Source organism: Hibiscus syriacus, unplaced genomic scaffold (assembly GCF_006381635.1).
Source record: "Hibiscus syriacus cultivar Baekdansim isolate YM2019G1 unplaced genomic scaffold, ASM638163v2 tig00010865_pilon, whole genome shotgun sequence".
Lineage (NCBI taxonomy): Eukaryota > Viridiplantae > Streptophyta > Magnoliopsida > Malvales > Malvaceae > Hibiscus > Hibiscus syriacus.
This window is the reverse complement of record NW_024062233.1, coordinates 11,374-23,414: the sequence shown is the minus strand read 5'-3', so window position 1 is coordinate 23,414 and position 12,041 is coordinate 11,374. Positions and strand designations below refer to the sequence as shown.

The 12,041-nt window shown below is 33.4% G+C and overlaps 2 protein-coding genes and 1 pseudogene across 3 annotated transcripts; 2 read left to right on the top strand and 1 right to left on the bottom strand.

The window, feature by feature from the left end:
• Nucleotides 1–674: 674 nt before the first annotated feature.
• On the bottom strand, nucleotides 675–3,303 carry LOC120204358. Of its 2 annotated transcripts, none has more exons than XM_039204450.1 (7): nucleotides 3,014–3,303; nucleotides 2,521–2,609; nucleotides 2,345–2,420; nucleotides 2,025–2,074; nucleotides 1,603–1,938; nucleotides 1,332–1,370; nucleotides 675–1,064 (listed from the first exon to the last, which is right to left on the bottom strand). In XM_039204450.1, the coding sequence occupies exons 1-7, from the start codon at nucleotides 3,174–3,176 to the stop codon at nucleotides 879–881; spliced, it is 939 nt and encodes a 312-aa protein (XP_039060381.1). In that variant the 5' UTR covers nucleotides 3,177–3,303; the 3' UTR covers nucleotides 675–878. The 2 variants fall into 2 exon arrangements, with proteins under 2 accessions (XP_039060381.1, XP_039060382.1); XM_039204451.1 differs by lacking the exon at nucleotides 3,014–3,303 and adding an exon at nucleotides 2,847–2,999.
• A 1,113-nt stretch (nucleotides 3,304–4,416) lies between these two features.
• Nucleotides 4,417–8,152, top strand: LOC120204344 (annotated as a pseudogene).
• A 2,617-nt stretch (nucleotides 8,153–10,769) lies between these two features.
• On the top strand, nucleotides 10,770–11,837 carry LOC120204360 (ethylene-responsive transcription factor 5-like). The gene has a single exon (XM_039204452.1). It carries the CDS (start codon nucleotides 10,866–10,868, stop codon nucleotides 11,775–11,777), a length of 912 nt encoding a protein of 303 aa, XP_039060383.1. The 5' UTR covers nucleotides 10,770–10,865; the 3' UTR covers nucleotides 11,778–11,837.
• The last annotated feature ends 204 nt before the right edge of the window (nucleotides 11,838–12,041 follow it).

The following is a 12,041-nucleotide window of genomic DNA, read 5'->3' as shown; positions in this document are numbered from 1 at the left end:
AAAAGTAAAATTAAAAGCAAACGGTGTCGGTTAAAACCCCCTAAAGGTGCACTACTTTTTCCTTTTAGGCATAGTGTAAAAAAAATGTATATATTTCTTTCTTTCAGAGTAATTTTGTCTTCAATATTTTATTTTAGGGTATTTTTACGATAAAATAAAAAGTTGTGGGCTAATATTTTTTTTTATGATTACAAGATAGTATCTATTTAAAAGACTCAACCATTTAACAATGAAAACAAACACCTTTGGAGACGACATACTTAAACCTAGGAATATAAGAAACATTATACTTAAACCTAGGAATATAAGAAACATTAGGGGTATCATTAACATTATTCCTCGTTTTTAATGGTGCAAAAGCTTTAATTTAAACACGATAGGAATATATGAAAACATAAACTCTATGTACAAAAATGAAAACGTATGGATTATAGTCTGTACAGTGGACCGGAAAACTCAAAAGACAACCAAGTTCCAGTATAAAAGTGATGGGCACATGGGATGCTTTCCCCACCAGGCCACCAAAGAATTAGATACCATCTATCTCATCAAACCTTTGTAAAATTCCATTAATGGAAATGTACTGTCAAGGGATAAAGCTTGTTTTATAATGAAAGAGTGAAGAAATGGCAAGTTGAGCAAAGTCCAGTGGAAGTTATGGCAAACACATTGAGTTCTCTTGTCTGTATCTTCTTTATTTCTTCAGGAAGTCCTGTTGGAGTAAAAACAACAACCTTTTACAACCATTTCTGTATTGTCTGTCGTGATTTCTAGATAGAAATGAATTAGTTTGCTGGCCTACAATCGAATAGTACATAGAAAATCGAATTGAGATTAGTCATAGGTGGACATATCCGAATGAAACACAAGGCCGATAATCATCGTCTATTTTTCCTTCGTTTCCTTCGGCAATGGAAGCATTCTGAACATGGGGGTTTCATTTTACTCGAGGAGTAACTGGTTTGGAACTTGCTGGGTGATATTTTCAGGTCTTCCACGAGTATCTGATGAAGTTTCTCATTCTCCTGCATAAGTTCTTCAATGATTTGTTGATGCTTCAATACCTGAATGAAAGTAGAAATTTCAGTACAAACTAAAACAATTCCAAACAACATGAAGAATACAAACATGGGACTATACTTTACTATCAATTTTTATTGAGTCTTTATGAATCAAATGTATGTCGAAACCTAGCAACATCTATGTGTATAAATCAGCTCGAGAGATACAGTTACTGTTAAAGTCCAACATTCACAAAACGTCACATCTGATTATGGTTGATTTATGCCAATAATCTAAACAGAGGACAAAAACCAAATAAGGAGCATTACCAGTTGAAGCATGTTGTTTTCATTTTGCAACCTCCAGGCCTACAAAACAACCAAAACCGAGTTAAGTATTGCTGCTGCCTACTGCAATCACTGATAAACAAAACCGAAAACAAATGCGACAGCTTGTAGCATGTTAAAGAATGTTCTTTTGGAGGCTTTCCATTCCCAGCTACTCTTTCAATTGCTGAAGTGAAAATTAAACCCATAGCCTCCATAAGATGTTATAGAAATGACATTTCACATGCACAAGGATAAAGGTAGCCTAGCATACCAGTTCATTTAGCCCGGTTCCATCTTCCTTCAAAACCGGATTTTGCAAAAAACTATTAAGAACCTTTTCTGTTCGAGTTCCAAAAGATGTCTCAGCAGGAGATTTTGGTGATTCATTTTCATAAGCTGAACCTCTGCTCATAATTCCATGTCCGTGCAAGCCTTGAGATGTTGGATCTGCTAGCTTTGATACTATGTGCTTCATGTTTCCGAATGGATTTTGGGAGGGTTCATTTGTTGTGGTCAAAGCCCTTTGAAAGGATGCCGGAAAAGCACCTTCACTGAAGGGTGAATTGGAAGCCATTCCGAACTTCATCATCAAATTCGCCATTGTTTCCTAAAAAGTTCAGATTAAAAGTTTAAATACACTAAAGCAAAAACACAATAGAAGAAACAAATGCTATATAAGAAAATTATACATACCGTAATACTACATTGAATTTGATGCATCACCCCAGGCTTCACAGCAAGTCCTGTAATGCAAACACCTTTTGCTATCAAAAACAGCATTTCTAGTTCATGCGATTGACAGTGACTACCGGATTATTTGTAGCATGGGGACAATGTATCATTTCCGATTTAGGTATGAAGATAGAAATAATAAGAATTCAAGAGAAAAAATATGTAATTCCCCTCATTTTGAAATAGTAGGGTGCACAACTGCACATTCAATCAATGCCATAATACAAAAAATTGATATCACAATAAGTACTCGGTTATTTCTTTTAAACATAATTGCATACCAACACCAAAACCATGGCCAAGACCAACTCCACATCCAACCCCAGCTTGAATGCTCTTAGCTCCCAATTTCCATAACTAAAAAAACACGAGAAAATCTACATAAGCAGATCGTGAAATATCAAGCAAACAAAATCAATGTCAATCACAATCATAAAGACATGTATATATAACTTACAGCACTGTTTACATGTCTGCTAACACCCGAAAACGCATCGGTTGCTCCTCTAGTTGCAGTCATAACTTGGCCCACCATCGGTATCGCACCTGATATTATAGCATGGTTACCACAATATTTGTGAAAGAATACCCATTTCATTCTTGATCCTACAATTGGAATTTGGACTAACAAATGGTAAAGCTAAACCACAAACAGCCATACATAAAGCTAGTATTCATTCGACTTACACGCATTTTCCCATCACAAAACATAGCCATTATCTATTACCCAATATTCTTTAAGAAAACAAAATAAAAGAAAGAGATATCAAAACAGATACATACAAGTTTCCTTGGGAAGCAAATTGGAAAAATTATCATCATTCTTGGGACAAAACCAAGCACCCCATTTCATCTTTACAGCTCAAAGATTAGATTTTTGCATTCAGAAGAAATGTACTAAAAAAATCAATGAATCATGCATATGCAAGGAGAATGTTAATGGGGAGTACCTAGATTTAAAGGGCGACCCACGCCAATACCAATACCACAGCCAATGCCAAAGCCAGTGAATACTTGACCCACTTTCAAAGCAAATGGATTCTGTAATCTGATTCCTTGAAATCCTTTTGTTTGATTGAGTACTGCCACCGTTTTATTCTCACTACTCTCCATTGTTCAAGTCTCTCTTTTCTTTTTACAGATTCGCAAAGGGAAAACCCTTTCATATATGGGTATCTTTTTCATGTTCTTTTCCCTTCGGAGAAGTTAAGAATTTCAGTGTCGTGTACAGATAAAGAGTTTCAGCTTCATCCTGCTCATTTTGAAAGGGCTAGGAATCTTGGGCAGGGACTATTTGTTTACTTACTAGCAAGTTCACCCTAAAATATACAATATGGGTCATTGGCCTAAAGCAATGAATCAAGCTCAGGCCTAATACAAACAAGACCCAAAGTTCTCGTCACGACGTCACCTATCAATTAGACATGTTACATTGACTTTGGATTATTTTAGATTTCTTTCATTCTAATTTGAGATTTATATTTAGATTTTTTATCTGGATATTTTATAGGTTAAATTACTAAAATAATATCTAAACAATATTTAATTATCAAAATAACATTCAAATAACATAATTTATTCCCACCTTAAACCAATTTTAGGAATTTTATAATTTTAATATATAATTTACATATTAAATAGTTAGGTTAAACACTTAAACTATAGTTTGGATGCATTTTGGATGTCTAACATTCAAATTGAACCATTATATTATTTTCAGATACAAGAGCTTAATATAATATGCTCGTGTGTGTTTTTTCTCCTTGTACGGTTATTTCTACTTTTCAATGTTGATACCTAACATTTATTTGCCAATAATGATTAAACACATAAAAAATATGTAATACCCTAGTCCAGTTAAACCCGAAGATTCATAAATTACAATGTCATACAGGATAACCGAAATAGTGACCCAAAATTTTTATTTTAAAACTACTTGTAAATCTCTTAAATTTAGGCATCTATAATGTAATATAAAAATATAATAATAAACTGGGTTTACAATTAATGGGGAGCTCCCAATATACATCATAAAAAAATTATAAGTTCCAAAAAGAGTTACGACTGAAAACATAATACGGGTCCATAACAGTAATGCCCTCTAAAGATGACTCAAGACGTACTCTGAAAGGTCTCTGGAAATCTACTCTATTGCATTGGAATATCTAGTGACGATAGTTCCCATGACCTACTCTCTAAGAACATGCACATGGAAACACATTCTGAACGCTGAGCTTACGAGTTCGGTGCCTCACTAAAAACTATATTATACTATATGCATTCACTAAATGAAATGACAAGTGGCACAGGTCTGAGTATACAACTACTGGACTGCTAATTTGTGGCTGACCTCATGGTACGACTGAGGGATTCTTCATCTCGGAGCTCATGCACCCCTCTAGCACTGTCGAAGCACCATCGAGTACTCTTGGGTGAGATCCGAAATTTTGCATTGGAGCGTACACCCACTGACTTACTCCATCGAGTCTTGGGGCATCTGGCGCCCAGTCGGCTACTGTAGTGTCGTGGCACTGATTTGGATCCACTGACTGTTGTATTTTTGCTAAAAGGAACTCGGGTGTCCTGATTGTTTCTCAAGTGTCAAACAAGGCTAGTTTTATGTAAACCTTGCTATTTTTATTTATACTATCTAATATTAATTATTGTTCTTACTTGAAGTCTTATTTGAAGATATACTGAAGTGTTTGGGTACTTTGAGTCTAATTCCCTTAAAAACTAACTTTTTTTCCAACAGACTAAAATTATCGATACTAGCCAAAGAGTATCAATACTCCTGCAAAAGTTTTGATACTTTCTACAAGTATCGATACTTATTCTGAACCGTCTAGTTTTGATATTTTCTGGGAGTTACGAAACTATGACCCAAAGTATCGATACTTTTGCCCAGAAACTCACGAGTTCACCCGAGAATAACAAATTTCGATACTATCCCTCTAGTATTGAAACTCAACCAATAGAGATCATAAAATAGGTGCAAAAACTTCTACTCTACTATCCCAAAAACCTTACTGAGGTCCCCAAACATTATTAATGTTTTATGAAGATACAAAGAAATATAAATAGGATTTTAAACATGTTTATAACTCTAAAACATAAAATCTATCAGGAATGCTTCAAGCTTATACAACCTACTACATTTCATCTAAATGACTTACATATAGTATAGTTGAGTCAAGAGTGAGTTATTTTCGATGCTATACTGCTGGAAACATCAAAGACTCGTCTCAAAGTAAACTTTTCATTCCTCTTAGCTTAGGAGCCTTCTTCAACCTCTTGCACTAAACAAAACCAAATACAAGGGTTACTAACTGTTTCTAGGGATTAAGTAGGGTTTTAAAACACTTCCTAAGAGTTACTTTATATAGACCACGAAGACGTAGGTCTACAAGCCCTCTGCAGAGCGGGAAGAATGTCAATGTACAATTTCTGGAGATGGACTCTCCCAAAATGGTCAGAGAAAGCAGCAGGCAGAATGGATTTTTGGGGAATGGTGATGGTAATTTTTCTAGTAACCTTTTCATTTTTATTTTTGTCTGTCTTTATGTTTAATGCTAGTCTTTTATCGATAGTGTGGGAACTGCGAATGCTTTACATCTTGAAATCACCAATTTAATTTGGTAACTTATGAGTAAACAATACTAGAAAAATGAGTCCAGATTTACCTTTCTTGAACATGACTTTTGAACTCTCTGAAGGTGAGGGGGCTTCCAAGTCAATTCCTATTGAGAAAGTTGTGCAAAGTGGATGGCATGGTCCGGAAAATTATGCCTCTGATTATGCTAGTACAACTTAGTGTCCTGCCCAGGTTGCAACTAGTTCTGATACAGCAGCTCCTCCTGCGAAAACAAGGAAAATAGTGGCAAAACGATCTGATTCTAGGAAGTATGTTTTCCAAGGCAATTTTTACATCGGTCAATTCCTTTTTGCAGAAAGCTTTCCTTTTATATACTCTCTCTCTCTCTCTCTCTCTCGTGTTTATCCCATTGCTCAATGTGCTTTCTGCACTTCTTATTTTGTTGCCACCTCCTTAGGTTTTGTTTGCTGATAGAAAGTGTCGCCTTCTCAAATTGCCAAAGGTTAGGCATAATAGTATTTTATTTTTTAACATTTCAAAATGTTGTTCTCTTACAGCCGCATGCTCCTGCTGAAACGCCAATTCTTTCACTCACACCGAGTTCAGGTGATCAGTTTTAGCTATCTGCTTAGGTTAATTATAATATTGGACTTTTCATTAATATCCTTGTCATGTTATGCCATGACATCTCTGTTTTCATTTTATAATATTATTTCTCTGTATGCACTGAAAAGTTTTAATTGTTTACCTGAAGCCAATGGCAATGGACCAAGTAATGTCTGATAGAGACAGTGAAGACGAAGTTGATGATTTCATTGCTGATCTTGAAGATCGCAGTGTACAGTTTACAATTTTGCTCCAAAATATTTCCTTTGTTTTTTCCGACCTTCCCATTATGACAAAACGCTTGCCTAGGTTTTAGATTTTGTGCAACTCAAGAATTCTAGCATTTTTTAGTGCATTAGAGCTTGGAAGGGTTTATTTTCCTGATTCTCTTCGTGTGAAACAGAGTGCAAAAAGGAGCTTCCTTGATTCTTGTTTAATGTCATTTTTAAGTTCAGGCATTCGAATTATAACAAGGAAGTAACATGAAGTTAGTGTGCATGCAGTAGAATTGAGAGGCAAAACTGCTCTAACTATTAATAATTTCCTCCATGTGGCATTTGAAAATGGTTGGCAAAACTGGATCAGCGTTCAATGATATGAAATTCTTAACTCGGTAATTGAACTGACTAGAAGAAATGTACTTTAGCATTTGAACTAACTAGAAGAACTGTATTTTAGCATTTTGAGAGTACAAGTACGTAATTAAAAAGAAAAGAAAGCGTATTTAAATCATTCAACTTGATTGCAGCCAGAAGAACTTTTGAACAAGAATTTTACTATTTTGGGTTTATAAAATCTTCAGTTATCAGAGGAAAGTAGAGTCATTACATAAATAGTGATCTGTTGGTTTAGGCAATCAATTCTTTTCATTTGTCTTAACTAGAAATAGTTTGCTCAAACTTTTGCTGTATTTTACGAACATTAATTTGTTCTTTGTCCTTGCACTCGTTGCATCTCTAACCAAATTGAGAAGTGAGAGATAACAGTAAAAACAATTTGTAACAGATGCTTGATGATTTTGTGGATGTTAGCAAAGAGAAGCAGCTTATGCATCTTTGGAACTCATTTGTTAGAAAGCAAAGGTAGTCTTTGCTCAACCCTTGAAGCTTTCTTTCCTTCTCTTGTCAACTGAATTCATAATTGTCATTTACTTTTCTTTTCCCTTAACCATTCTAATTGTTGTATATCAAGAAATTATAAGAAAATTCTAATACTTGAGCTGGCACCACATAGAACTGATTTCTTGTGGTCTTCTTTCTGATTAAAATCATATCCTGATTCATTCGACAGGGTTCTGGCTGATTGTCACGTTTCCAGGGCATGTGAGGCTTTCTCTAAGTACTATGGGCCGGATTTGGTCCAATCACCTTCTCTGTTTTGGTAATGTACTTGAAGAATTTTAACTCTTTTCGTTTTTTGACAGCTGAAGTTGTGTTTCACCAACAATTAAGAATAACCATTACATTGAGTCATGGAATTGGAACTGACCAATTTAGAGGCAGATAGAGATAGTAAAAAACAACTGTAAACAGCCGATGCCAGCTCAAAGTTTAGCTATTGAAGTGTATTGTTAATTAACAATAGACAAAAGATTGGCTTATGAATGGAAATCCATTCTGAACCTTTTTGAAGCAACATTTCATCAACATTTTCTTTGGATACTGCAAGTGATATACTCGTACTCGTTTTTTAAAACTTTGTTTGAAATGTATTTTCTTATTAATGGTAATTACAGATTGTTGTTATAATTGATAAATTATTTGAAATGTTATGTATTTTCATGATAAAACTTTGGAATCATGGTCTTCTTGATGTCTGCACAATGAACAACTGTAACTTGATACTTCAAACATGCCAAAATGAGAGATCGGATGCTACGAAGAGTTGAAATATCATGAAACATCAAATAGAGACCAGTTTTCTCCATGATTTGATCACAATATTCTTGCTAGAAATTGGTTCTTAAATAATTCATTCTCCAGGTAACTAAATGCTTCCTTCTCATTGTTCAACACTAGCATCAGGTTCAATTTTCTAAGATACACTGAAGTAAACAGTTTTCAGTCTCATTGTTTTTGTTCTGAACTGATTATGCTGCTAAATATATAATGTATATATGCTTGTTTCTTCTTCATGGCTTATTCAGTCTTTTGTTACCCAAGTCCTTGTAATTAGATCTGTTCATAAGTCCGGTTACCCTAAGTGGCAGAGATTTAAATTGCAGTTGCGGCTGTATTTTTGGCCGCGTTGCATTTATCGCAATAAAAGACATAACGGTTATAAGGAGCTGATTTTTTTTAAAAGGAGGTGATTTAAAAAAAATAGCGGAACAATAGTGAGAATAACAGTATGCTATTGTCGTAATGGGCATGGTTGCATTGAATCACACTGTTTATGTTGTGAAATGGTAAAGGTCTTTGGTAAGACTTTGATTGGGTATCCACTTGCATTTGTTTAAGTTTGAAAAGAAGATATATATATATATATATATATATATATATAATTATAGTGGTTGAGAGTTGAGGCTTTAAAGAGTTGAAAACAGAGACTGCTGACCTAAACATTTATTCAATTGTCTCAGTCGTTAGCTGATATAACACATGGATCTAGGGTCATTGACACACTATAATTTTTTAGAATTCTATTCATTCTTTAAATTATTTTGAGAGTTAAGATTAAAGGTAGAAAATGAAACTTTTATAGGAAAAATAGAATTAAATTATCTTAAATTTAAAAGATTCAATCTTAACTATTATCTTATTAAATAAATAGTTAAATAATATTTTTGAAAATAAAATTTCATTAATATTATCTTATTAAATTTATTGAATATTTTAAATTAAAATAAATATTATATTAATAAATTTTTTAAATATTATATATTTTATTAAATTATTTCAAAACATAATCAAATTAATCTAATGTTTAAGTTTTAGAGAATAAAATTGTTATTACATTGATTTACACCATTTTTCCGTTAGATCTAAAACAAATGATAAGGGATCAAAAATAAAAATAAGCATAACGGTGGATATAATTTTATTACTGAATGATTAAATGATAAAAGTAGAAAAATATAAAAAAATGTACAAAATAGAGAGTTAGACCTGACAAACTTGATTTGAGTTAAATTATCCTAATTGATTTATTAGATCTAAATATGTTCACTTAAATATAATTTAAAACTCGAACTAAATCAATCTAAGATGAAATCGATCTGAATTTTAGTTGGATCAATTTAGATTTGAATTGAAAGTAATTTGAACCGAAAATAACCTGAATTTAAATTATTTAATTTCGATCTGAATTGAATATTAACTAGATTTTAATTTGATAATTAAGTCAAAGTAATCGAAAATTTTATTTTTATTTAAAATTAAAATATTATTGATAGTATAATATTATTTATAAAATTTCTTAAATCAATATTAACTCAAATATAATTAATTTTTTATTTTTGTTTAAGTTCAATAAAAATATTATATTTATAATTAAACAATAAAAAATTAGTTGAAAATTATAATTAATAATAAAATTTATAATTAAAAGTTTTATTTTTCAATAAATAAATCACACCGTAAAATTTTTGGAACAAGTCAATACGAAAAAGGTCATAAATTTTAACATGTTTTATAGATTGGGTTCAAATTAAATTATGATCGTTAAATGGTAATTAAATTCGAATGAAATTAAGCCTACATGATAAGATTTACAAACAAAAAGATATGTTTTTATAAGAATATATTAACAATTATATATAAATATATATATACTCAATCATACTCATATCCAACTGAACTCAAATTGACTCGAAGATCTAAGGTTTGCTTGATCAAAAAATTAACCAATTTGATATTAACCCTACTCGAAAATAAATCGATCCAATATTAACCTGACTCGAAAATCAACGGTGTGATATTACATGGATCATAGATCAATTGATCTAGTATTGTCCCAACTCAAAATTAACTTGATTTGATATTAACCCAATCCAACATATAGTAAACCCAAACTAAATTTAAACCAGACCCAATTTAACCTGAATCAACTTAAATAAAATATAAACTTGATCTAAAAGTATCCAATTTAAAATAATTCAATTGAAACCCGATCCGAACTATCTATTTACCACATCTATAGATAGTCTACCCTAATAATAGTAGCAATAGTAATTTCACAAATATTTCTATCCAAAGCAGAAACTTTTGGAGAACCAACCAGGAAATGCAACGCAAGCAAAGCATATAACCTCATAAAGTTGGATGAAACACCAGCCGTTTGATCCATAATTTGATATACTTTATCAACGAAATTCCGACGGTGGAATATTCAACTGAGTACAGACGACCTTTTTCGCTGTGTAAAGGAAAAAGACACACGCTGCCTCCTCCTTCCATCCTCGAAGCTCCGTTGAAATGTCTGAAAAGTCAAATTCAAACCCTTCTTTCTCATCTCCTATATAAACCTTCCTACTCTCTTCTACTCCCAACCAACTACTACTTCAAAATTCTTCACTCAATTTTTTTTTTTTTAAAAACCCAAACAAACCTTCATTCAAATCCACAAAATTCATTTGAAATTCTTTTATTTGTTCTTTGGATATGGAAGCAAGCAGTGAAGTATCAAGCACGCTTCAATATATCAAACAGTATTTACTCGATGAACTTTCTCCGGTTGGATTAGGGAGTTTTTCAACTCAAAACCAATGGATTACTGAGACGAAGCCTCAAGTTTCCACCTCCAAATCGGAGACTTCGAGCTCTGATTCGTCTCTGACTGAATCCGATTTTAAATCCGTGGACGATGATGATTTCTTTCAATTCTCTCCTAATTTTCTTGGCTTTCAATTCGAGTCGAAACATAAAATTATCGATCTCACCACGCCTAACTCCTTCTCATCCAACGCTGGTGCTTTTGGATTTGAGTTCAAACATCAAATACTTTCAGCGGCTAAACCTGATGTTTCTTCGAATTCGAGCTCTCGATACCGAAAACCGTCGCTGAAAATCTCGTTACCTCCGAAGGTGGAGCAAGTTCAGTTCGGTACACCGGATTTAACTCAGGCAGAGCCGAAAAAGCATTACAGAGGAGTCCGACGAAGGCCGTGGGGGAAGTTCGCGGCGGAGATCCGAGATCCGTCCCGACGAGGTTCTAGGATCTGGTTAGGAACATTTGAAACGGCCATCGAAGCCGCAAGGGCTTACGACCGAGCTGCTTTCCAGCTACGTGGCTCGAAAGCGGTTGTTAATTTCCCTCTTGAAGTCGGAAAGTGGGATGCACGCGCCGACGACGGGGCGAAGAAACGGAGCAGAGATTACGGCGAAAGGGAAGAGAGGATAATGAAGGCAATGAAGAGAGAAAATGATGACGTGGCCAAAGAGAAAAGTAACGGTGAAGTGCCTTTGACGCCGTCAAGTTGGTCCACCTTTTTGGATTTGGAGACTGAGATGAAGGGGATCTTTAACGTGCCACTGTTGTCGCCGTTGAGTTTTCCCCAAGTTATAGTTATATGACGATGATTTGTCAGTTTTAAAATGGTTGACGTGGATATTTTACTAAATTCGTTCAAGAACTTTTTATATATTGTATATATGTCCGCATTTCTAGTAAAATATTCTTTAATTGGATTATTCAATTTCAATTTTGTTGAAAATTTTGTTCAAAACAATCTTTTTATTGAAAAAATTATCATCGTTATTATTATTTTGAACTTTTCCAAACATAGTCAAAATTCTGATTAGATTAGGAGTGATTAATGAGTTAATTAAATTTATGAT

Coding starts and splice junctions, on each gene's coding strand:
- LOC120204358 (XM_039204450.1), bottom strand. CDS start 3,176: ATGGAGAGTAGTGAGAATAAAACGGTGGCAGTACTCAATCAAACAAAA. Junction 2,421..2,520: donor GCAGACATGTAAACAGTGCT/GTAAGTTATATA, acceptor GTGTTTTTTTAG/TTATGGAAATTGGGAGCTAA. Junction 1,065..1,331: donor AAAACAACATGCTTCAACTG/GTAATGCTCCTT, acceptor ACTTTCATTCAG/GTATTGAAGCATCAACAAAT.
- LOC120204360 (XM_039204452.1), top strand. CDS start 10,866: ATGGAAGCAAGCAGTGAAGTATCAAGCACGCTTCAATATATCAAACAG.